Source organism: Megalobrama amblycephala, linkage group LG7 (genome assembly GCF_018812025.1).
Source record: "Megalobrama amblycephala isolate DHTTF-2021 linkage group LG7, ASM1881202v1, whole genome shotgun sequence".
In the NCBI taxonomy this organism is placed as follows: Eukaryota; Metazoa; Chordata; class Actinopteri; order Cypriniformes; family Xenocyprididae; genus Megalobrama; species Megalobrama amblycephala.
In genome coordinates, this window is record NC_063050.1 from 52,272,613 (window position 1) to 52,298,976 (window position 26,364).

At 35.2% G+C, this 26,364-nt stretch overlaps 1 protein-coding gene across 3 annotated transcripts; it reads right to left on the reverse strand.

Moving 5' to 3' along the window:
- Positions 1 to 2,433: 2,433 nt before the first annotated feature.
- Positions 2,434 to 23,596, reverse strand: slitrk6 (SLIT and NTRK-like family, member 6). 3 transcript variants are annotated; one of them, XM_048198027.1, is made up of 2 exons: positions 23,454 to 23,596; positions 2,434 to 6,222 (listed from the first exon to the last, which is right to left on the reverse strand). In XM_048198027.1, the coding sequence occupies exon 2, from the start codon at positions 6,216 to 6,218 to the stop codon at positions 3,747 to 3,749; it is 2,472 nt and encodes an 823-aa protein (XP_048053984.1). In that variant the 5' UTR covers positions 6,219 to 6,222; positions 23,454 to 23,596; the 3' UTR covers positions 2,434 to 3,746. The 3 variants fall into 3 exon arrangements, with proteins under 3 accessions (XP_048053984.1, XP_048053983.1, XP_048053982.1); XM_048198026.1 differs by lacking the exon at positions 23,454 to 23,596 and adding an exon at positions 18,252 to 18,790; XM_048198025.1 differs by lacking the exon at positions 23,454 to 23,596 and adding an exon at positions 11,571 to 13,884.
- Positions 23,597 to 26,364: the final 2,768 nt, after the last annotated feature.

The following is a 26,364-nucleotide window of genomic DNA, read 5'->3' on the forward strand; positions in this document are numbered from 1 at the left end:
TTTATTTGACATTAATTTTACAGTACTTTAAAATGTATTATATTGTATTATAACAATTTTAATATTAATATTAGCATTACTTGTTGCACAAAAATTACTTTTTTTTTTTATATATATATATGTATTCCAATTTTAACATCAATATTAACAATACATGATATTAAGATAATTTATCTGACTCCAGGTTTAATATCAATATTAAAACTACATATCAATAATAAAAGTATTTTTTTTAAATTAAATTTAAAGGTGCCCACAGCAAAACAGATGTAAACACATTTTTGTCATATTTTGCTTTAGTTGATTAAAAATGCATGTTATTTAATCTGCATGTTATATAATCTTTGATATGTACAACACAAAAAATTGATTTTTTTTTTTTTTTTTTTTTTTTTTGTGGGCTGAGATATGCTGTTAAGAAGTGTGTACGTGTGTGTGTGTGTGTGTGTGTGCGTGTGCCTTTTTGTGATTTATGAGGACACAAATTTGTATAATGACATGGGTATTACACTGTTTTTTTTTTGGTTTTGTTTTTTGTTTTTTTGCAGCACTATGTGGTCCAGACATTGGTATGCTTAAACAGCAGGTCTGAAAGTACATTATAAGCTAAAGCAGACCTGTCACTACCAATCTATCAAAGTTGCATTGATGTGCATTAGAGGTTACATGGATTTGTTGGCAACATACAACAGGAACGATTCATCTATAGATTGTGAGGGAAGACATGCCGAGTTCATTACTCAAGATCTCCCCAGAGAAGGAGATATCGCTATGCCTATTTGCTGACTTACATGCAGAGCCCACTAGTTGCATATGACTCTCATTTAGTTCTCTTGGACATTTACACAAACCTTCCTGTGCTTATACAAAGAACAGTTAAGTCATGGAGCCTCTGACGATTTGACATAAAGGTCTACCTATACCATGTTCGAATGGCTCTGCTGTGAAATTTATAACTTGTAGGTAAAAGAAGATGTTTTAAAGCCATTGAGAGTTCAAATCAGGATGTGAAATATCTGCAAAATTGTGAAAAGGTTGTGATAAACCTCACTGTCTTCAGTAGAGCAACTGTTCCCTTCGAATATCATCGACATAAATGACCTGTGTCGGTTCTGCAATCCAACTCTGCAGAATTTTTGTAGAGGATTTTCTGTAATGTGAGGTGAGTTCAGGATAACAAAAAAAAAAAAAAAAAAAATCAGGTATGTGCACTGAAGTGGAGAGGACTCGGCCTAAAATTGATATTTAGAGGGCATAATAAAGAATAGATGGTAGATGCCAAGCTCTCAGTGCCTAGTCTGGTGTACCCTTGCATGCAAAGAAAAAAAAAAAATGCATTAAAATCTATCAAGTGTAAGTGGTAGTAGCAATACTCATTTCCAGCAATGTGAGGAAGCTTTGTTTCCTTGCTGAAATATTCACACCACAATAATTGACATACTTGAAAATAAAGAAAACCAGTCCTGAAAGTGAACATTGTTTTGCACTTTACTGGAAGTTGCAACAACCGACTTGTCAAAAGTCATTGGCCGTCCCTCTAGCAACCATCCATTTAGTTTAAGGCTCTTAGTCTTTTTTGCCCAGGTGACTTCCTTTTCTCAAGGGAGGCTGGAAATTACTCAGCTTGATGTGAATGATTCTATTTGAGGGTTAATGTAAAATATTGGAAATCCACTTAAGCAAGGAGAAGGGGAAGATGAAAGTGTGGAAAGGATGAAAAGAAGCCTTCAACTGAATGTTGCACGCTGCTTGCACACTCAAGAAAGGTTCTTTTGAGAAACAGGGGTCTGGCAGAATCATGTTTCGCAATGGCAAACTGTCAAGTTCACAAACTCTGTTGACATGACAGACTTTTGAAGGATGTTTGGATGTGATTTACTATTTCACTGTTATTTGGCATGAAATAATCTTACATCAATCATATTTCCACAATTCAACATCATTTATATGTTTATTCTCATAAAAAGCTGAGTGTATGTTAGTTCACAAACCAGAAAAAAAGTATAAATCATAGATCAGTGGTTCACGACTTTTTTGCTTCAGTGTAATCCATATTTTATGTGGTCTTGGACACATTTTCTTTTAATTTATATACATTTGCTCTTGGTTTAAGTATGAGGACATGTCAAGCAATCTCTCCATGTTGGCATCTGTCTAATTTTACTAGCTTCTACCAAGTGTCAGATGCATTTGCACCAAAATATTGTAGAGTTTAATTGGAAATCGTTTTAAAAGCTGAAAAAGCTATTGACTTTGTTTTCCTCCTAACTTTGTACAATTTGCAATTAACACAATTAACATTCCTCCTCCCCCCTACTGTCTGGGATACTATCAAACATTTTTACATCATCATCCACCTATTGAGAACCACTGGCATAAAATAATGACTTTTCTATTTTTCACCATTGTTATTTAATGTACTTATTTGCAATGTTCTGAATTTATTTATTTATTTGTTTATTTACAGCTTAATTGGTACCACATTGAAGGCACACAAACATATAAATGTTAAATTATGTACAAATATACAGAATAAATAACTATCATCCACACTTGTACAAAATAAAGCTATGGTGCTCTTCCACACAGTAAAACATTTCAAGGCTCAACGCAATAATTTGTGTGCATAATTTCTCTATACATATACATATATAGATATATATTTTCTTTTTCTTCTCCAGCCACATAATGAAGATAAAACACCCTGCATAACTGTCATGCTGAAAGAAAATATTCAGATATGATTTGTGTCGAAAGGAACTTTAAACAACATTATTTTACAAACCAGAAGCTACACTACTTGGTTTTCCTATGGGAAAAAAATGGCATAGACTGTGCGGCCCGACAACGTGATTGTCATCAACCACCTTTAAATGGTATTTTAAGTAGTGCAATTCTTTTCTTTTCATTTTCACCAAGGATACCCAGCAGAGTTTTTGTCCATATCAGAAGCAGTGGCGGTAATGAGCAAGTGGGTCTGGATAACATAATTTCTGAACAAACTCTCCAGGCGTGTTGACAATTCCAGGTGAGATGCCAATTTCAGGCACGATAAATGAGCCCAGTCATAAAGTCTAACCTCAGGGTCAAAACAATAGCCACTTGGCAAGCTATTTGCTGTTGATGACGCCTTATTTATTAATAAATGCAATTTTCAGACATCTCGAGATCTAAGTACCACCATTATTTAATATTTAATGAACAAAAACTGTGTTGGGCATGTTTAATTCAAAGCTTAGCAAATCAGGGAATGTTTTAACTAACCATAAATGTTCTGTCTGACAGAAAAAAAGAAGGAAAACATGTTTTCTTCCATTGCTACAGATAAACAGAGCTTAAAGATTTGTCACGTACATAATGAGAGATACACAGATAGAAATGTGAAGTGACTCTATGCTAGTCTCCCCTACCATGTAGCAAACATAAAGAGAATACATTAACCACAATGCAAAACGAATGTTCTGGTATCAAAGCCAATCTTGTCCAAAGACGTAACTCTGTGACTCTTTCTGTGTGATTGGAATTGTGTTAGAATGTATAATCCATCATCTGTAATGCCCAATAGCATGCTAACGCTAAAGGTCCACCTGAAATTAGGCATTGTGTCAGCGTCAAATGATTGTATCATGAGAATTGCCTCTACTCTGACATTGTTGTATTATATCTCTCGGGCAAAATCAGAACTCAGAATGGACTGTCAAGGCACTTGGAGTATCATTTGTCAAATCAAAGTATGTGTACTTATCTCAGTTGAAAGTCGTTTGATGCTCTAAGACTTCTAAATAGTCTGGTTCGGCATGTAAGTTGGCTTTGAGCTCAAAGTACTCATTTTTAGTCTGTTCCACCATGACCTTCCTAGGCCTCGTATAAACGAGAGTCTCCATTAGTTTCAGCTCTTTGTGGTGGTTGGGGACTTGCATGTCCACAGCTGGTTGTAGCTGTGATATGTTTTTCCTGAGGTATTCGGTGAGGCTGAGCTGTTGGAGCTCCCGTTCCCTTTCTAAGATGTTCTTGTACAAGGAGTTCGCATCTCCCAAATTCACAAACTCAGCGGGGTAGTCGGTGACGGCCCTGAACTTCACGTTAGGGAGGGATTCGTTGTCCTTGTCAAGGATGCTGTGGCAGATATGCTTAGGTTTATCGCTGTCGTAGTCATCCAACTCGTACTCTTTGTGCTGAGAGCAGTAACTAGGGTTCCTGCAGACCTGAACGATGGGGCTACGGGAAGGTTCGTCGTACATGCTTGGTCCTTGCCTTTCAGTTACGTGGTGGGTGGTTTTCTGGCCATACATGCTGTAGTGCAAGTGGATGGGACTGCTCTCGCGAGGTTGCTCCTCGGCCTGTTTCTTTTTAGCCTGTCTCCGCCGACGGTGTAGCATAAACACGACAATCCCGGCAGCGCAGAAAATGACAGTCAGTAAAAGGATGAGAAGGCAGAGGATGAGCACCGATAGTGGCACTGCATCTGTCAGGGACCGGAACAAGCTGCTGGTGCCGCCTTCCGGCGCAGTCGTGACTGGGATACCACCCTCTGTGGCCTCATAGGTTACCAATCCAGGGCAGAGAACATCATGCTTCAGGTTTCTAACATCAGCAGTAGACAGTTTTCGAGGTGTGTGGCATAAGATGGCGCCCACCACAATGTCCTTGCTAAGCTTTTCCACCCACTGTTTGAGGCTGACCAAATCACAAGTGCAGTCCCAAGGATTGTCCTCAAGATATATTTGCTCCAAATAATTGAGCTGGTCCAACACATTACTCACCGGTAAGTGCATAAAGACATTTTTCCTTAGGCTCAACTGCACCAATGGCACATTACGAAATATTTGTGCAGGGAGAGTGTTGAGCCGATTGTTGTTTAGGAACAGGAGCTTGAGATTTGTCAAAGGGTTGAACGATCCAGCCTCAATCTCTTTGATGACATTATACTCCAAGTACAAATATTCCAGGTTGTGAAGGCCAAGAAACATTGTCGCAGAGACTTTCCCTATCCTGTTGCCATTCAGGTACAGCTTTTTCAGATTGCTCAAACTCAGAAAAGTTTCATTGTCGATGTAGTCTATTTGGTTGTTTGCCAAATTGAGCAATTCCAAACTGTCGTACGTCACAAAGTCATATTTGAAAAGTCTTTGTATCATATTTCCTGTCAAAACCAGCATGGTTGGGCTTTGTTCAAGAATGCCAAGATCAGATATCCTTTGAATGCCTCTGTCCTCACACTGCATTAAAAAACCCATACTGTCACAAGAGCACCTTGACACGCAAAACGACCCTAGGCCGTTTGCAGGTGTTGGTATCTTTGCATCATCTTTGACATTCGGGATCTGAACAACCTTAGTGGATGGGGTGACAACCATGTCTAGAGATTTTGATGGCTCTTCGAGGTTGATGTCAGCATGAGAGGGGCAAAGTAAATCCCTTTTGACCCTAGACAAACTGATGCCCCTAAGATCTTCAGGCCAGTTGCAAACAACCTCGCCGATGGATGACTGCGCTCGCATGTTCTCAATCCAGACTCTTAAATGTAAGATTTCGCAATTACACACCCAGTCATTGTCCTCCAACAGGAGCTCCATGATACGACCAATATGCTCCAGGAAACCCACATACGGCAGTGTCTGCAGCTTGTTCCCACGCAGATCCAAATGTGTCAGAGGCACGAAGCGGAAAATGTTGCTTGGAAGGAACTCAATGGAGTTGTCATTGAGGATCAGAACTTTAAGACGGACAAGCTTGCTGAAGGCCCCAGGCTCCACGACCCGGATGAAGTTGGTGTCAGCCTGAAGGTATTCCAAATTTACCAAGCCTTGAAATGTGTCCTCCTTCAGCATGACAAGGAAATTGCTGTTTATGTGCAACTTCCTCAGGGATCCCAGGGCACTGAACACACCAGGTTCAAGCTCCTGTATGCTGTTGGCACCGAGATGTAAAGTGATGGCGTTCTTGAAAGCATCTATATCCTCTGCAAGTAACTCCACTAGGTCATTTTTGTATAGATTTAGATGAAAAGGTTTATCTGACGGTACTTCAATGTCTGACATTTTACTTATGTTTTTTTCCTCACAGTTTATGTACAACTGTCCATCTTTCTCCTCACAGGTGCACAAAGATTTGCAAGCTCCATCGTACAGCACCTTGGGCTCAGTATCTCCAAGACTAGCACCAGCAAAAAAGGAGCAAACGAAAACAATCCTGGCCAGCATTTTTCCCCCTTCCATGAATCTAAAAAGACAACACAGGGGAGAAAAGGAAAGATAATTACTAGGTGCAGTTAGCAAACTCATAAAATAACAGCAAGGAGTTCACAGTGCTGAATCTAATGAACTAATCAGGATATGATTTGGGAGGGGGAAAAACAACAACAACAACAACAAAAAAAACTTCTAATCTGTGCATAAATACAGATATTCAGTAAGTTGCAAAATTATTAAAGCTATTAAAAGCATTGCTAACGTATTGCATTTTATTATTGCATACAAGCAGCGAGTGGAACACTTCATAACTAGCACTGTAATAGTCCTAAATGAATAATCTGGTTGCGTCATTGATGGTGATGATAATAGTGGTGATTAGATCACATTAGGGAAATAATTAAGTATTTGAAATTACTGGGATAATTAAATTCTAATCAAGAAACAGACTTATGCTTATGTGCTTCATAATTTGTAAATCAAACAACTGAACAAATGATTTCACCATTTTTTTCCCAAAAAAAGGCAAATAATTTGTATGCATACATAGCCTATATTTTACCATGAAAAACTGAATGATGCTTAATTAACAGCAGCAGACACCCTGTGAGACTTTTCTTTGCATAATTAGACTGGTTTTCCTGACCCTGTTACCTCTAACATCTGGATGAGTGTGCTTTAAGATGTGTCTTATAATCTTCTCATTATGCCAACAAACCTCAGAATTCATTTGAATGAAACAGAAATGTGTTGTCTGTAAACAATGCACAAGTCAGGGATCTCAGTATGAGCATTCTTGCAAGAACAGGTTCTTCCACATTAATGCTGTAGATCTATATTTTTTGTCTTATTTGTATAGGTTAGGAGCCAATAACTGGTTCTTATTCATTTATCATTCAGACTCCTCAGCGAATAACCCTTGGTTTCTTTTATTTATTACTGAACTTATCTCATGACTTGAAAAAATAATGCAGTTCTTTTTCTTTTTATTTTCTAAATTCTAAGATGTCATTGTCCAAAGGGATTTCAGGAGAAATATCTGACTGATGAAGACAATGTCTTCAAGTCTACAATCAAAAGTAAGAGATCTCTATATGAACAAACATTTCTCATAAAAGTCTTCCAAGACCAAATGATCTGATCTGCTATCCACATTCATTTTATAGCTCTAAATTCTATATACTATATGTCAACAATTGTTTCATTTATTTATTTTTATCTTTTATGAGACCCGTCTATGACAAAGTTGATATTTAAATGAAAAATAATCCCTGGAGGTTTGAAATAGCAACCTCTTCCTCGTACATTTCCACTGAAGGAAAATAACCACACACTATTCTTTGTTATAATGTCATTTAAAGCGACATAACACAGTTCTATGCAAATTGACTGAAACATAAAACACCCCGGAGTCCCAGTGAATCTTCAAGGAATGAAAGGCTTCCCAACTGTATTGACATTAAATCAAACATCGAGTGGTCCGGCATGCCACATGACACCGACAGGCTGCGTGCGCTGACAGCTCTGAGCAAACACGGCGTGTAAAAACAACAAAGATGATTTTCGTAGACTCTCTTGAGGATGCAGGTAGAACGGCAGTGGAAGGAGGCGGGGGCATAAATAAAATTAGATTAAAAGATTACAAAAACTGCGGAGAAAATGAATGCTTGCATGTCATGCTAGATGACAGGACAAAGAAGGGAAAAAAACTGTCCCATTCCTATTTTTAGCAAGCAGTGTGTGGTTGACAGTGAGGAGAGAATTTGTGGTCCATTAAAAGCCAGTGAAGCCTACATATTGCGCTCTCATGCATTTAAGCAGGGTCTAATATCCATCTACTTAACTATCTATCTATATACATGCATACGCACTTATAGCTCGACCCGTGAGTCCTCATCCCTCAGGTCTACGCCCACCCTGCCTGTCTAACCCGTTCCACACACCCTTGGAGGGGAATATGGGAACATCTGTCCTGAAACAGCAAATTTTCTTGTCTTTCTCTCACACGGTTACCCAAAGCATAGGAAAGAGATGTCACAAATGAGATCTTTTTTGATCTCTCAATTGTTTCTCCTCCTAAATAGTGAGGAGATTATATATAGAACAATTGGAGATCTTTGCTTAAGACTTTTTTTCTATACTGAGAAATAGACCCTATATCCTCAGATCTACTACTTTTAGAAAAAATCTAAACAATGTCATGCTCTGATTGTCTAAAATGTCAAAGTCTGCAATGTCATTGCCCGAAGCTTGCTCTTTCATATAGCAAATGAGAACGATTGTTGAGATACAATCTTTAAAATAAAGGTTTTAACGGGGGTTTTCACAGCAATGCCATAGAATAATGTGAAGAACATTTTAATAATGTAAGAACCTTTTTTTTTCACTATAAAGCACTTGTTGTGCAATGGAAAGGTTCCATGGTTCTTTAATGGAAAATATACCAAGAACCTTTGCTTTTAAGAGTGTACAAAAGGGTTATAGAATTGTAATAAGTGATGATAGTACTATAATATAATGTTTGATTTTATATTGAAATCTCTAACTTTTATTTGCAGACTTGGTTTGTTGTCGAACCCAAACACAGTTTGAGAAACCTCTCTTTTGAAAATATAGAGTAGATACATTTGGAGATTAATTTGGTTCTTTTTACCAGTAGGAAAAAAAAAAAAAAAAAAAAAAAAACTAAAAAAGCAGGGAACCTTGGCAAATGTCTCCATTTGCTTTCCATTTAATCTCTTTGCTGTCTTGGAGAAACAATTAATATATTACAGTGATCTCCTTTGGGATTTTCTCTCATATGGCCACCTTAAGAGCTTGAGATTTTGAAGACCAAAAAAGTGCATCCATCCATCATGTAATGCATATTGGCTCCAAGCAAAGCAATGAGTTTTTGTAAGAAAAATATCCATATTTAAAACTTTTATAAACTATAATAACTGGCTTCCGGCAACGGCAGTTCTGGTGGAAAAGTGACCTCTGACCTTACTTTTATGATGGATAAATGCAATTTTTTGGGCTTCAAAATTTCAAGCAACAATTATAAAACTTGGAAGAGCCAGTATGTTGTTTTAATATAACTCCAATTGTGTTCATCTGAGATAAGATAATATATACACCTATATACACCTTTATTTTTGGGTAAACTGACCCAGCGAAAATAAATAGAGACATACTGTATCTACACCACATCATGCCATTTCATGGGATGTTTTGTACAAATATGTATGTGTATACATGCAAAGTTGCCAGTTCCACTGAACATTAGACCAGAATGCAAAGACTCACAACCGAAGAATCCATCACAGCAGTGCATTGGTGCAATGTTTGATGACATACCACGTTATATGAACCGTGAAATGCTCAAATAAATTAAAGCAAAAAAAAACCTCAAGGCTATTTTATATGATTCTAGTGAACTTGTTTGTTGCTGAGCACTTCATATATCCATAACAGAAGAAATATATTGTGTGCTTCTCGCTTCCACTATCTTATCTTGGCATCACAATTCAGTGTCTTTTCTTCGGAGGCAATACATTTTTTTGTATACCCCCATATGTGCTTTTTACCTGCAATGCTGAATTCCAATTGCTTGCAAGCCTACAGCAACACAAGCAAGCTGCCCAGTAGAACAAATCTAGACAGAGCTAGTTTGCAACTAACTGCAAATTGCAAAGTAAAAGTGTTTGGGTCATTTTTTAAATTATTTTATTATTTGGAGCTCATTTGCATCTTTGTAGAAACTCATGACGCTAACCATTTTGAAAGGGAAATTATATTTGATCCAGTCCCAGGAGAAGTATTGTTTATAGACAGCAGGCATTGTTTTGCATGAGCAGGTTGAGAGAATAGCTGCTGGCTTGGACACAATTCTAAGGGTTGGTCATTCATTATTTATCTGATCAGTAATGAAACACCACCAGAACAAGGTTGGCCAATGAAGCATGGCAATCAATGGATGTGGTCCTGTCACACAGGAGCAAATCAACTGCTTAAACCAACCACAAAGCCATCTCATCATTTGCATAATCTGCTTACCATATGCTATTTAAAGGACAGGTACAACTTTAATTTTCCCTGTCTTTCGCAAGTATTGTCTTATCTTTCATGTCTGCTGTGGAATTGGTGTCAAACCAATTGAGTCCTCCAGCTTTGAACATGACAATCGTGACATTTTTATGAGACAATACAGTTAGGGTTGCAACCTCATTCCAGGTAAAATAATTTAGGTCTATTAAGCTTCCATTACACAGGTATGCTAAAAATCAGGACACCATTTAATATCCACACCCAAGGTACAACAGAATGACTTTAATTTTGGTTTTTACTTGTTTTTAAAAGGCACTATCATTTTCATCTAAACTAACAAAACATGTATAGTATATAAGTATATATGCATAAATTAAAAATGGCTCTGTTTCAAATCCTGTCTTGCTGTATACTGACATCTAATATAACAATCATTCTAATAAGCATAATAATAAAAAGTACATATTGAAGTAATTATTCAGTGTTTATTCAGACTAAACTACTATTACATATATATATATATATATATATATATATATATATATTGGTATGTTGGTGTTTAATTTATAAATGTCATTTCTGCCATCTTTGAATTATTCAAAGTTGGAATCAAAGTGATTTCTTTGATCGCTTTCTCTGTGATACATGCAATGTTGCATTAGAATTTGGTTAAAACAAGTTTTCTTACATTCTAACAAATACAGTTTTCATAAGGGGGTTTTCACAGGGGCCTTTGCATTTTCATAATTCCTATAACTATTGGTGAAAGAACCCATTTTTGGGGAAAGTTACTTTTAAAGGTAATGCATTACAATATTGCGTTACTCCCTAAAAAAACAAACAAAAAATAAACTAATTGCGTTACTTATGGAAAGTAATGCGTTATGTTACTTTTGCGTTACTCATCTGGGCTATGCTGTTTGTTTGTTTGTTTTTATAACAACAAAAAAAATCTATTTTTGGCAAATGTAAAGGCCCTTCCACACCAAATGCAAAATGAATAAGCCTCAGGCTGAAGGAAATGCAAAGGTAACTTGTGTTACTTATTTGAATATACAACACTATTTTGTTGTAAATTTAAAAGTAATGCGTTACTGTACTAGTCACCTGAAAAAAATTAATCTGATTACATAACTTGCATTACTTGTAATGCACTACCCCCAGCACTGATAGGAACTACCAATGACACAAGTGTACATTGATTGGACGAACGCATGCTATACGAAACACCGGCACCAACCATTTTTTAAAAAGCTGTGTAAACACACAGTTTATATATACTTACTCCACGTACATGGTAAACAGTGATAAGACATAAATATACAGAAAGCTAATGTTAACGGCATTTACCTGTCACCTTTGTCTGCGGCGTTGTGTTCTTTTCTCAGCCTCGATGATATGTAGCACTGCAAGTTGTCGTAGGAGATTTCACCTCTTAGCCCTCCTTTTTGTTTTTTCAATTGCATAACTTACAGTATACGTCTACATTCCATCTCTGCTATCACGAAACCCACGATACACAACAAAATCACAGCTACAATCAGAATGTCCTTTTAATATTCTAAAGAACCTGTTTCCACTATAAAGAACCTTATGTGTAATGAAAAAGTTCTATGGATGTTAAAGGTTCTTCATGGAACCATATATACCGAAAGAACAATTATATTTAAGAGTAAAGAAGACAACAAAATGTTGCTGCCTATACATTTTGGAACAGCCTTAGTGTTGTGAGTGTGCTTATAATGCCCATGTAGGTTTTGGAGCCAATATATCGTCCCAGGACATCATATTTGTCATTTCTCATATATGATATGAATGAATTCATCACAGCTAGGAGGGGAAGAAGCGCTGCATTCTTTCTTCCAAATGTGTCGCTAAACAAATGTGCCATAATTATTTCACAGAAATTAGCAGTTAGATCTACCGGATGGAACCAAATATGTTCACAGAATCAAACATCTGCATGTAACAGATGTACCTCTCCCTGCAAATCAACATCACAACAGGAAGTTGTTCTTACTTTTTCTGCTCTTCATTTGATTTTCCCCTTCACTGCAGTTTATTCTAGACCACACTTCTGTGATCCCATTTTATTGGTACATGCTACAGTAAATCAAGCATCAATGTTGCTCATATTCAGGGTTAGTGATTTGAACAAACCCCTATCCCAAAGTATTCAACTTTGGTGCAAAACTCATGCCATTTGTGCAATGGACGTAAATTGTACCCTAAAAAAATAAAAAATAAATAAATAAAATTGAGAAGGGTACTATTGCTTTTTGAAGTGTTTGATTGATTTTGTCTGACACCCCTAATCAATCACCCTAGCATTTTTGCATTGACAAGCACCATTCATATTTTCTCAAGCAAATGGGGGAAAAAAAAAAACCGTCTGTCTAATATGGTGTTAGCTTACATGTATACAAGAAAAAAGATCTAAATATTGAATGGCTTGTTCAAAACTTTATATAATTTCTTTGGTCACCGACGCAAATGAAGTGGAAGAATGACAGCAGTGGGTCTGACACAGAGCTGACATCTTAAAATTATATAGTGCTGCATTTCTAGATGAATCATATGAGTGTTCACGTCGTTCAGCTCTGTGAATTCAGTTTTGCCTGAAGCTTATGAAAAAGACCGTAGCTAATGAGACAAACGCAGAAGATATTACAAAGATGTAATCATTTAATAAAATAGCCATCACTTTTAACAGCTTTTCAACTGTTTTCCTTTTATTGCACTTAAAGTTAGATTTATTCAGTAACACTTTACAATAAGTTCCCATTCGATAACATTAGTGAATGCATTAATTAACTAACAATGTGCAATACATTTGTTACCATTTTTTTAAATTAATAAATCTTTGTAATCGTCAGTTGATAAAAATACAACTGTTCATTGTTCTAGAGATGCACAGATGTATCGGCCAATAATCGGTATCGGCCGATAAAAGGCAGATTGTTTAAAAACAGCCGATGATTGGGGCCGATGGAAAAGTGTGTTCAGACTGCAACTCATGCTATGTGTGAAGAAAGTCTCTCCTGTGTTGAATTCAGGTCAAATGAATGTCACAATAATGCATTAACAGTTAAAATAGTTTAAAGAATAGTTAAAGAATGCTCTATTTGACCGAATCACCCGTAGTTCAAGCCAGGTTTGCCAGATCTGCGTTTTTTCGCTACGCCAAACATTGCATGCCCCCCATCCAATTATGACAAAGAGCTTTGTGCTTTGTTACTTCTGATAAGAAACAAACAAATTCTGTCCATTTTTATCACGTTTTGATGCTCTTAAATGTGACATGAAAGATCACTGTAACACCTCAGCTCAAGCGGCATTGCAGAGCATGAGTCTTTTTATCCACTTTAGTTACAGCATGAACAAAACATGCATGAACATCAGAAGGTATGTTGACAGATACAGAACAACTTACTGAAAGAAATCATGTCTCATGTAATCACTTAATCTGTGTTTCAACTGCAGAAAGACGTCAATAAATCTACCTTGTGTGTAATCGAGTTGCATACAAACATTTCAGTTTTTATTTGGGTGTAATTATATCTGAAAATAAATAGCAGTTGAATATAATAGTTTGGGCTCTGTTGTTAATTTTAACCTCTAATATTATAGTAATGTACTAAATGTGAGAGTTTCCTGTTTGCAGCATTGTTTTCGAGATATATATATATATATATATATATATATATATATATATATATATATATATATATTTTCCTTAAAAATATCAAATCGACATTAGCAGAGAAATTTATTATCGGTGCATCTCTAGTTTGTTTATATTAGTGCTCTTCCCCAGTGTTTTCTCAAGAAAAAAAGGCCAAGAAAAAAAAGTATTTCAGTGTTGCCCAGCCTCAATAAATCTAACTCCTCTAACTGCACAATGTGAATCCTCTAGACAATCACATGTATTTACAAGGGCAACCATTAGCTCAATGCAGGGAAAGAAGATCGATGATTTAATTTTCTCAGTGTCGTTTTCATCAACAGACACTGTCTTTATAACAAAAAGAAAAAAAAGAAAAGCAAAAAGCCTTTGATACTACAGGTGCATTTCTTCCCAACAAAGTTGAGGATAGTTGTTAGTAGCATGGCAAGCATCACTTTTACTGTTGCTCATGGTTTAGGGGTTTGTGTAAACTTTAAAAGGGGACCAATTATGCCTCTTTTTACAAGATGTAATATAAGTCTGAGGTGTCCCCAGAATGTGTCTATGAAGTTTCAGCTCAAAATACCACAAAGATTATTTAATTATCCCATGTTGTAAATGCCCATTTTTGAGTGTAAGGAAAACATGGTGTTTTCGTGCATGTATCTTTAAATGCAAATGAGCTGCTGCTCCCCACCCCGCTTTCCAGAAGAGGGCAGGGCCTGTACAACTTGTGCCTTGGATACTCTGACAAAAACGAAAACATCTGTTTGGTTTTGACTGTCATCTCTATCACGTGACATAGCGGTTTTTCATCATCATGAAAGTTTATTATCTGCATTCGCTCTAAAGCCATATCAGTCTAAACTTCTGATATATGAGTTTGTAAGTGCACACATCTGAAGCACGTGCACAGAAAGCTGTCAGTCAGACGGCATGTCCCCTTTTACATCTTATTGCGCTTAAACTACAAAGTTCACATAAACACAGTCTCTTATGTCTGTAAACAGCAAGTAAAAAAAATCACATTAGATCTGTGTATTAAAGTGACAGCAGCATAATATACAGTTCCTACAGCTATATGAATCAAACAACTAAGAAAAACCTAAAATCACTCACTGCGCTTGATTGAATAACTTTAGTAGCTTTAATAAGAATACATTTCTTACTTGAATGCTGCTGTTAAATGCTCTGGTGAGGAGATAAACATGGCGGACTGTGACCAGCTCAGTCAGGGCGGGGTCTATGCTAATAGGGCAGAGTCTATCAGCAGTTGTGGGTGGGGCCTAAGCATTTGTGACATCACAAAAGCTAAAAAATCTGTAAACGGCTTGTTCTAAGACACTGGTTATGATTTATGGGGATTAAAAAAGGAGTGGGTGGATTTTTTACCATTATAGGGTGGTTGTGTAGACTGCAGACACACGTTTATGCTCAAACACCACATTTTGCATAATCGGTCCCCTTTAAGTACTAAACTTTTTGCATATAACTCATCCAACATCATTTTTGTTACAGACACAAAAGACTCTAGTTGTGTGCCATTACATTCCGGAGCCATTAGACGTATGCTTTTCACCAGTTGGTCGATAAAACAGGCAAATAAATAAATAAATAAATAAAAATCCCCAGATTGACACTGAAGGAAGCACCTGAGCCATTTCTAAAGTGGAATCTTTGAACTTGGGCTAGTAAGAAAACACCTAGAAACCATACAACAATGCTCTAAAAATTATTCCGAACTCCTTAGCAACCAAAGCAATATCTCTGCAATCACCTTCAACACTTTGAAGCATCTGAACAGACAAGCACCACTAAAAAATCTAGTTCTCATTACAGTGAAATCCAAATTTTAACCAAGTATATAATTTTAATCAAGTGCTATCTCAATACTTTGGGAAATGCACACATAATGTTGAATAAGATCTAGCCCATCGAGATCCAATGAGCTTGTTTTGATGCACTGGTGATGTCTGTGTCAATGTCGAGCATGTAAACACATAGCTCACCATAAAGGGAAGTAACCTACAACAGATTGTTGCAGGTTGCCATCCGCAACATGTCACTGGGGGGACCTTAACATCCAGCGCAGGAGAATGAGGGATGGAGAGATGAAGAGAAAGAGTGTATACTGGGCTTGGGGCAAAGCGATGAGCGAATCAGTGATGCTCCATTTTACCCTGCGCAAATCAGTGGGTTAGCGCAGATGGCCTCTTCATTGTGTCTGTGGCACTATGGAGGAAATGATGTGCTCGCCCCAGGGGGATGCCACAACACCCACATATAAGAAAAGAGGTGAAAAAAAAAAGCCCACAGTCCCGTGAAGCTAATAAAGTCGCCCACTCGATGTGGAGTGGCGTAGTGTATGTAGTCTTCACTATCAGTAAAAGTACACTGTTTTACCTTCATGCTCTGTTGATTTTAATAGTGTTGTTTTTACATACACATGTAAAATCTCTCATTTTAGTCGCAATTATTTTTAATATGTACTTCTGACCATTAGATTGATATTATTGATGCTTTAAAGGATTTGTTCACTTCAGAATGAAAATTTCCTGATAATTTACTCACCTCCATGTCATCCAAGATGTTCATGTCTTTCTTTCTTCAGTAAAATAGAAATTAAGGTTTTTGAGGAAAACATTCCAAGATTCTTCTCCATATAGTGGACTTCACTGGGGTTCAACAGGTTGAAGGAACGTTAGATAAGACCCTTATTCCTCGTCTGGGATCGTGTAGCGCTCTTTGAAGCTGCACTGAAACTGCAATTTGGACCTTCAACCTGTTGAACCCCAGTAAGGTCCACTATATGAAGAAAAATCCTGGAATGTTTTCCTCAAAAACCTTATTTTCTTTTCGATTGAAGAAAGAAAGATGTAAACATCTTGGATGGCAGATGGACGGGGGTGAGTAAATTATCAGGAAATTTTCATTCTGAAGTGAACTAATCCTTTAACGATATTGTTAATTGTTAGTTATATATATAGTTATATTGCAGATGTATAATTGTTATCTAAACTCTCAACATGGAACATTTCCATTACACAAAAGGTTCTTTTTTAGTGAAAAATAGTATTCAGATTTTTGAAAAAAAAAAAAAGAAAAGTTGTAACTGTTCACTGAATAGTTCTTTGGTGGTTCTATTGCATCACTACAACCGCTTCTGTCTCAGGTGATCTGATGCATGCCAAAACATATTGTAACATTACAAATGCAATAAAACAAATCCTATTTGGCAGGTACTGTGTTGGAAAATGTCATCATGTGAAAATGCATTGCATCTGTTCATGTTAAATACTTGAGGTCTCCAAGAACCCAAACAGAAATATGTATGTCATTAAGTTGAAATTGTGTTCATAATCAGTGCTTTTTAAGCAAAATTCATTCAATATCAGCCTGCTACCCAAATGTGTATGCATTGATCAGGTGCTTTTAAGAAAAGTGATTTGCATTTAATCAGTGTGCATGAAGAATCAAACCCATGACTTTAGTGTCACTAGTATGTCTGCCACTAAACATGATACTGCAATGTTAAGTGTATATATATATATATATATATATATATATATATATATATATATATATATATATATATATATATGGCTTTGTACTTATCTTGTATGTTGCATTAAAAATCAATAAAGGTTTAGACACAATGTTTATCTTTAACAAACTCACTGTAATCATAAATACATTCAGACTAGTTTAAACCCCTCTAAACATGATGATAGATGTAATGTGGACATATCAATCTCTCTTGAACATCTAGAGAGGGTGCTGTAAACTCTTCCTCTCCAGACATTAAATTAAGACTTTGCGTTGCCTGTGTGTGTAGGCATGTCTGGCTGAGTTCTTGTGTGTGTGTGTGTGTGTGTGTGTGTGTGTGTGTCTATGCCTTTGTGTAAATGTGACTTTGAAGGCGAGCATCTGTGCTGCAGACGGCTACATCACAATGAAGTCACCTGAGTTTCATTTACAGGGATTGAATTTGCAGGGGATGAATAAGTAAAATAAACCTTATAAGGTGTCCTTGAGATCACAGGAGACGGTGTTACATTAGCACTGCCTATTGTACTTTTAAAATGCTTTCATATTAAAATAAAAATACACTGTAAGAGGAGGTGCATTAGAAACTATGACTGCTCAAAGGACAAACAAGTGCTCTAGCAATCTAGGCGTTGTGCCAACCTGTATATATCTGTACCAAATGTTTATAATACTAAATCTAGCGCATCTGCTGTAATACTACCTAGCATTCATCCTGAACACTTTCAGTCCTATAGAAAAAGAGACACAGAAACGCATGAAATAATCACACTATGCTTGCTTTGACTTTGGATGTGCCGTTAGTAAGCCACTCTTACCCAAATTACGCAGCGAGTCAGGAGTCTTTGTAGCTCCACTTGGCCAAGTTATTTGTGCTTTGTGGATCAAACAAAACCACCCAGTTTTGCAGCACAAACAGGACGCCTGGACTTCTCAAAAGGCTTCCTTGGCACGGAAGAGCCCACCGCGCAAAAAGACGCATGGAACAAGTCCAGGTCCAACTTGCCCTCAGCTCTCCATCGCGCAACGATGATTTGTTTTATCATTTATTCATGTGTCCAGTAGCGATTTTCAAATATTTTGCGACCGCATTTTTGGGGCTTCACGTCTCAGTGTTCAGCTCACAGATAGTCCAGTGGTTGAGAATAAAAGTCCACGATTAAAATTCAGCTGTCCGCGTCCCTTCGGAGAGCGCCTGACCCCCGCGGTTTCTTATAGAAGGTATGAGGGAGGCACAGACTATCCAGCCTCTCGATCTGCCCAGTGAATGAGCTCGTGCTGGAGCTTCACTTCGCTAGAGCTCCTCCCTCCATATGGAGAGACTAGAGAGAGAGAGAAGACCTGAACGCATCCTTGCGCAGCGCGAGCAGGACTTCTGCAGGACTGTAAAGGTCTGACTAACCTCAGCCGTTAGTTATGTTACCTTGGGAATAATCGAGGGAAGTTTTCGTACTTTGTACTGCAGTGACGTTTATTGTTAAACGTTACTTTCTGGATCATACCTTAAAGTTTTGAGCAAAAAAAAAAAAAAAAGCACCATAAAAAAGATACAACTCATGTAGCACACAATGCCCTACAGCGGGGCATGTTGTCACTCGATTGAAAGTTTGAAACCCTGCTGTTTTGAATATTTATTTAATATGTGGCAATGTATATGGACTCTCCAATAATCTGAACAATCTGAACAATAGTGGGACACAAATTATATATATATATATATATATATATATATATATATATATATATATATATATATATATATATATATATTTGGTCCCAGTACCACAGCGTGTGTGTGTATATATATATATATATATATATATATATATATATATATATATATATATATATATAGGTTTTATGTTAAAATGTGTCATCTAAAGCATCGTAAACATGATTTAATATGATTTAATTAAAAATTCTGAAGCATTTATAGGTCCAAACACCATTTTTGTTCATGTCCCACACCTGTAGTTTCATTGCTGAGATGTGTAAAATGAGCTAATTCTTTTACAATATGACATTATTTCACATGAATTAGTTTCATATAAATGTTACTTTACACCACCTTAAAGTTCTTTTTTGTTTACTAATCATTTATATGATTTTTTTCATCTAAATACACCTGTCCCACACTTTTGAGTCCTTACCGCAACACTGAGAAAAGACTCTTAATATGTAATTTGTTCAAAGCCAAACAAATCTAGTTTCTATGGAAACAGAAATTAGCATGTGAGCACATGGCTTACAGACTGGGCCACCCCCATTAGGTCACTCACAAGATCCAGAAAACTAAGATAAATTATTCAGTATTTATTATGTGTCCTTACCATTCGGCTTAGCTTAGTAATTGTGTATTTTGAACTATACATTTAAAAAAAAAAAAATAATTAATTTATATCACTGTTGAATACATGTATATGTGGTGCTAAAAGTCAAAACTAATTTATCAGCAATATTAGCAAAAATGTCATTTGCGCGACATGTCTTTACCGCAGCATTTTTAGGTATTGCGGTAAAGACCTTGCATTTCGGTAGAGACAAATTCAAGTTTTATACTGTAATCTAAATATAAACATGCCATTTTTCCAACCCTAGACGATACCAAATTCATCTAGTAAGATGACAGAAATGCAGAGACGTAATGAGAAAAGACCCTGACAGATATGAATAGTTATGGGAAAAGAGCATTAAAAAAAAGAGCAGATAAACTGTCAAATCAGAAAAGAAGACAGTGGAGGATAAACAAAAGAAACCAGAGGACAAAACAAAATACTGAAGGCCCCAAATTAGCTTGTTGTTATAATATAAGTTCATAAAAGTATTCGTTTTTGAAAAAAGAAAATCAGTTTAACCCAGTCTTTCCTGCAATACCTCTTTGACAAAATACCTTCTGTTGTCTGTTACTGTTTTTCTCTACAGTAACCTATTGTTAAGGTTACATTATTAACATGCGTCATTAACATTGTGTCCTTACCGACACAAGCTGTCATTACCGCGTTAATGAAAACTTATTTCAGCTGATTAAATAAAAACTACTGTAGTAGACCTAATTAAAATCTGTACGTATGATAATTCTCTAAAAATGTTGTTTCAAATATTTTCAGAGGCTGTACAGCATGTAAAAATGTTGCCGTCACTGTTGTTCACTGATGTAAATAAGGTAAAGCATCATATGAATAATTATAGTTATGTTGCACTGTATATTTAGTAATATATTAATAATTAATTAAAGTATGTTTTTAACTTTCCTCTTAATATGAACTTGTCAACAAAATGTGCAAATTGATATCAAGGTGAAACGCGCATTTGATTAAAAGTTTAGTGAAAATGTTAATATAAAATCATATTTTCTTCAGTTTTCCTCGAATCCACCCAATCACACACATTTTTTTCCCCTGTCTCATCATGACTAACCCATCAGCCAGACTGACAAGATCATGTAAAGCTCATCATGAGTCATGAAGTGAAATTCAGTGAAACTGGTAACTGAAACTTGCCATTACAGATATCACATTTAAGTTGCAATCAATTTAACCATTAATATTAATCACATGTGTTAGAACACTGATTTTTTTTTTCTCTTGTATTCATGTATTTTCAGGTAGTGTTGCGCAAACACCCTGAGCAGCCCACACCTTTTCTATCCACATTACGTAAGGTGAGTACACCCACGTGAGAGGCAAGAGTCAACTTTCACATGTTCTTCAGTTGGTGACATAAATCAATATTCTGACATGCTTTTGATGAATACAAATATTATATCTGAAAACATGAGAAGAAATATGCTTTCACCCTTTACCTTTGCAACTCTTCAGTTTCCTTTTATGTATATAATTTATTGTTTCACTCTTCTCTCAGACCCAGACATAAAATATGAAGGCATCAAAAATGCTAAAAGTAATAAACTCTGATCATTTAATGAGGTATGCATAAAGTTTTTGTTGAGTGAAATATAATTTTTTTTTCTTTTTTTTACACAAATTGCATCAGATGCAACACTTTTCCAAGGTAAAGTTTTATCAAAAAGCGAGTGTACTTGGTTATCAATGAGGAAACAGTGTTAATAGAGCATGATTGACATTAAGTATTAGTGATGTGTGAAGAAAAACAGTAAAAACAAACAAAGTAAATATCACACCGCCGAACCTGTTATGGCTATTGTTACCATTTTAAAGCTACAATGTTGTCAAATGTTATGTAGAAAGTGTGAAAATATGATTTAATTGCATGCATATAGGATGCATGAAATGCTACCTATGAAATTAGCCATATTGCAAGACAAAGAAGTCAACCATTTTATCACAAAAATGTTTTTCAAGCACACAATGAAACATAATTTGAGATGATGACATTGTGATGTAAAGTTCTTTATATATATAAATTCCATGTTATGTATGGATGTATGTATGGACGGAGTGTGAATGTGTATTTTAAGAATTTACGTTCTGAAAGTCCACAGGGCATATTTGAAGAAACACCCTTAAATGAATGAAAGAACCTTGAGGTCTTTCTAGGATAACAAAGTGACTGATTCTTGAACTTGTGAAAAGTGTGTTTGTTCTCTCTCTCTCTCTCTCTCTCTCTCTCTCTCTCTCTCTGTGTGTGTGTGTGTGTGTGTGTGTGTATATGTGTGTGTGTGTGTGTGTGTGTGTGTGTGTGTGTGTGTGTGTGTGTGTGTGTGTGTTTCAATGCAACTGTGCATTTTAGAATAGTAGAATACAATTGTTTTACATTTTACTTATGCACTGCAAATGAATTCAGGCCAATAGAGTCACATTATCAATGCATGTGATTGATTTGCAGAATAGGGCATCTGCATTTGCCATCTGTTTAGGCTGAATTACACTGAGACTCTTTAGGTAGCGGCATTCCGAAGTTCGGAGTCAGCAGCTGCTAATGAATGCTGAGTTAAGACATGTTCAGCTCACTGCTCTCTGGTAAATGCGATAATTCAGTAAAAAAAAAAAAAAAAAAAAAAAAAAAACAGCTCTCTAGTTTGTACAGGTTTTAAGTTAAATAAAAATGAAACTCAATTTAGCCAAATTGATATATATATATATATATATATATATATATATATATATATATATATATATATATATATATATATATATATATATATTTTTTTTTTTTTTTTTTTTTTTTTTAATAGCTTCAAAGTTTTGTAAAGTTATTAGAAATTTAAATTGAAGTTGGCCTTGTTTTAATCTAGAAATGCACTGCAGTCACATATATCTGACCATATTATATTTCAAATTTGAAGATGATAAGTCTAAATGTTTGTCAAGACCATGTAATGTGAATTTGTTTTGAGAAGACTCTAAAATGCTAACTGATGTTTATTGTCATATTCTAAGCATCCATTCAGTGTTTTGTCTATATATATTTTTTTTTTTTTGCAGTATAAACTGCCCCATTCAGTTTCATCCACACCTCTCTGGCCTGGTTATGGCTGTAATTATTATTTTCTTTTGTCTTCATTATAATTACTGACAACTTTCTATTCACACTGTTTTAATCCCTCATTTATTTGATAAAACTTCTCACTCCACCTTCTTTGAAACTGTATCAATGCCCTTCTTGAAAAAAAGAAACAATTCCGTTTCAATTGAGCTTTACTATTCAAAAATATTTATAAAGCGTTACATATTCGCTCCTATATAATAACAGGTGCACAGGGGCTAGCAAGCATGTTAGCTTAGCACACCATCAAAACACAACAATTTATGATATTAAAACCAGGTTTTTGCTTCAAACTCACTTTATAATGCAAGTCAAGTGTTTTAAATAACCTTCTGTGACCTGACGTGGCTTCGGATCAAAAATGACACTAAATCCGAATTCGGAATGATTCCATCATTCATTAGCACTAACAGAGTATTGTACTGAAAACATCTTTTGACATTTGTGACAACGCAATTTCAAACACAGTTAACTTCTCAATCCAAATAAATCAGCAATGCTGCTATCACTTTGAAGTCAAGAACAAATTCAAGCCAGAAACGTTAAATACTTACATGGCATTAAGGTTTGTTGTTAACCTGGGGCTTGTAGTGTACCATCTCGGATTAGCACCCCTACCTGGTCATGTAATGTTTAAGAACCGCACGCAGCTGGAAATGTTCTGCCTCACGTAGACAAGCCTGCAGCGTAAAATAATAAAACAAGAAGATAAATATACACAGAAAAGGACAGTGAGGTTAAATGAACAAACAAAGGCATGATCGGAAATTAAAGCAATAGCTCACCGAATAGACAAGACATTTTTGTTTGCATGTACATGAGATTATGGGAGGACAAACACGGAGCTGTTGTGTGAGGGGTTTTCTTCCCTAAACCTGTGTTTGTTTAACATGTGTTGAATTATTTGAACATGTGTTTGATTAAACATTCAGAACAAAAGAGCCTATCATAATGATTTGGTTATTTGCCTGAGGTGAACAATGAGAAGAATGCGTGTATGAAAACTAAACCAATATAGCACCTGCTGCTACTTATGCAAATCATCTATCTACAGAGCAAAAGGGCAGTTATGTAATTATATATATGTGAGTGTGTGTGAGTGTGTGTGTGTGTGTGTGTGTGTGTGTGTATATATATATATATATATATATATATATATATATATATATATATATATATATATATATATATATATATATATATATATATATACACACACACAAATATATATATATATATATATATATATATATATATATATATATATATATATATATATATATATATATTTGTTTATTTTTATATAACTTATATTTTATGAAGATTTTTTTTTACTTTTATATTATCAAAAATTTGGATGAATATATATATATATATATATATATATATATATATATATATATATATATATATATATATATATACAGTACAGTCCAAAAGTTTGGAACCACTAAGATTTTTAATGTTTTTAAAAGAAGTTTTGTCTGCTCACCAAGGCTACATTTATTTAATTAAAAATACAGTAAAAAACAGTAATATTGTGAAATATTATTACAATTTAAAATAACTGTTTTCTATTTGAATATATTTCACAAAGTAATTTATTCCTGTGATGGCAAAGCTGAATTTTCAGCATCGTTACTCCAGTCTTCAGTGTCACATGATCCTTCAGAAATCATTCTAATATGCTGATCTGCTGCTCAATAAACATTTATGATTATTTTCAATGTTGAAAACAGTTGTGTACTTTTTTTTTTCAGGATTCCTTGATGAATAGAAAGTTCAAAAGAACAGCATTTATCTGAAATACAAAGCTTCTGTAGCATTATACACTACCGTTCAAAAGTTTGGGGTCAGTAAGAATTTTTATTTTTTTTTTTTTTAAAGAAATTAAAGAAATGAATACTTTTATTCAGCAAGGATGCATTAAATCAATCAAAAGTGGCAGTAAAGACATTTATAATGTTACAAAAGATTAGATTTCAGATAAACACTGTTCTTTTGAACTTTCTATTCATCAAATAATCCTGAAAAAAAATATTGTACACAAATATTTTGTACAATTGTACACATTAAATGTTTCTTGAGCAGCAGATCAGCATATTAGAATGATTTCTGAAGGATCATGTGACACTGAAGACTGGAGTAATGATGCTGAAAATTCAGCTTTACCATCACAGGAATAAATTACTTTGTGAAATATATTCAAATAGAAAACAGTTATTTTAAATTGTAATAATATTTCACAATATTACTGTTTTTTACTGTATTTTTAATTAAATAAATGTAGCCTTGGTGAGCAGACAAAACTTCTTTTAAAAACATTAAAAATCTTAGTGGTTCCAAACTTTTGGACTGTACTGTGTATGTATATAATTTAATTTAATTTAAGTTAATTTAATGTAATTTATATTTTAATTTCTTGTTGATAGCTTGTTTTATGAAGGTTTTTGACCAACAAAAATCATATACTGTCCTAAATTTTGTTCTTACAAATGTTGATTTGCAGTATGCCTAATATATAATATTTGTAGACAACTTCTTGTCTTTGCATATATAAAGTTATCATGGTGCATCTGATTATGATTTATAAGACTCTTTTTCTTACCTAAAATATGCAAAGTTGAACCGTACTGAGTAAATGATTTTTGCTTTGCCAAAGCATGCGATGTTGGAAAGAAAACTTAAATGTTGAACAAGAAAGGAAGTGTTACCCGAAACCCTTAAAAGATAAGGAAGTTTGAAATAGACAATAACCAATGCCATACTGAAGGAATGGTGCATAAATATAGCCTGTTTTGCTCGGGACAGGACCGTGTCGTGTAGTCGTGAGGGAGATTAGAGGGCAGGCTGTCATCCAGAAGCACGCACGCTATATGCAAACATCACCTGAGCTGTCAACAAATGCCACAGAATGTGCTCCAACATGTTTAAACAGCTACCAGAACGAATAATCACATGCTGCTTATCAAAATGATCAGGGAGGAATTCTCTGAAATGAAACAGCAGTCTGGTTAAAGGCATCATTCCTGTGTTGTTTTGTTGTTTTCTGTCTGTTATTTTAAAGGTCGTCATTGCGCAACATTGAACAACATGACTGTGTTATTAAGGATCACATGTGTTGTTGTTATTCGTGTACAAAAAACCTTATCTCTGTTGACTGTAAAGTTGCGTGTCTTATAAGCAGCTGACAGTATAACCAAGTTATTTAAAATATTTAATAAGCAAACATGCAATGGGTGGAGATGCTTAGAACTTTGTCACGGTTTCCAATTTCTGCAGAGCTTCCTTGTTTATCAACACAATACCTTCAACATCACGCCAAATACATCATAGTTTATTTAAATCATTTGAAGGCTGAAAACGATTGCTCGAACTATATATTGAACGTGTATTTCTTTTACCTACATCTTGATTTAACATTGTGTATATCTGCATTCCAGTCCCATTGGAATTAATATTACA

Excerpts from the sequence above, each read along its gene's own strand:
- slitrk6 (XM_048198025.1), bottom strand. The coding sequence starts at position 11,686 with ATGCAATTGAAAAAACAAAAAGGAGGGCTAAGAGGTGAAATCTCCTAC. Across the intron at positions 6,223-11,570 it reads GCCGCAGACAAAGGTGACAG|ATTCATGGAAGGGGGAAAAA; the intron begins GTAAATGCCGTT and ends TTGTCTTTTTAG.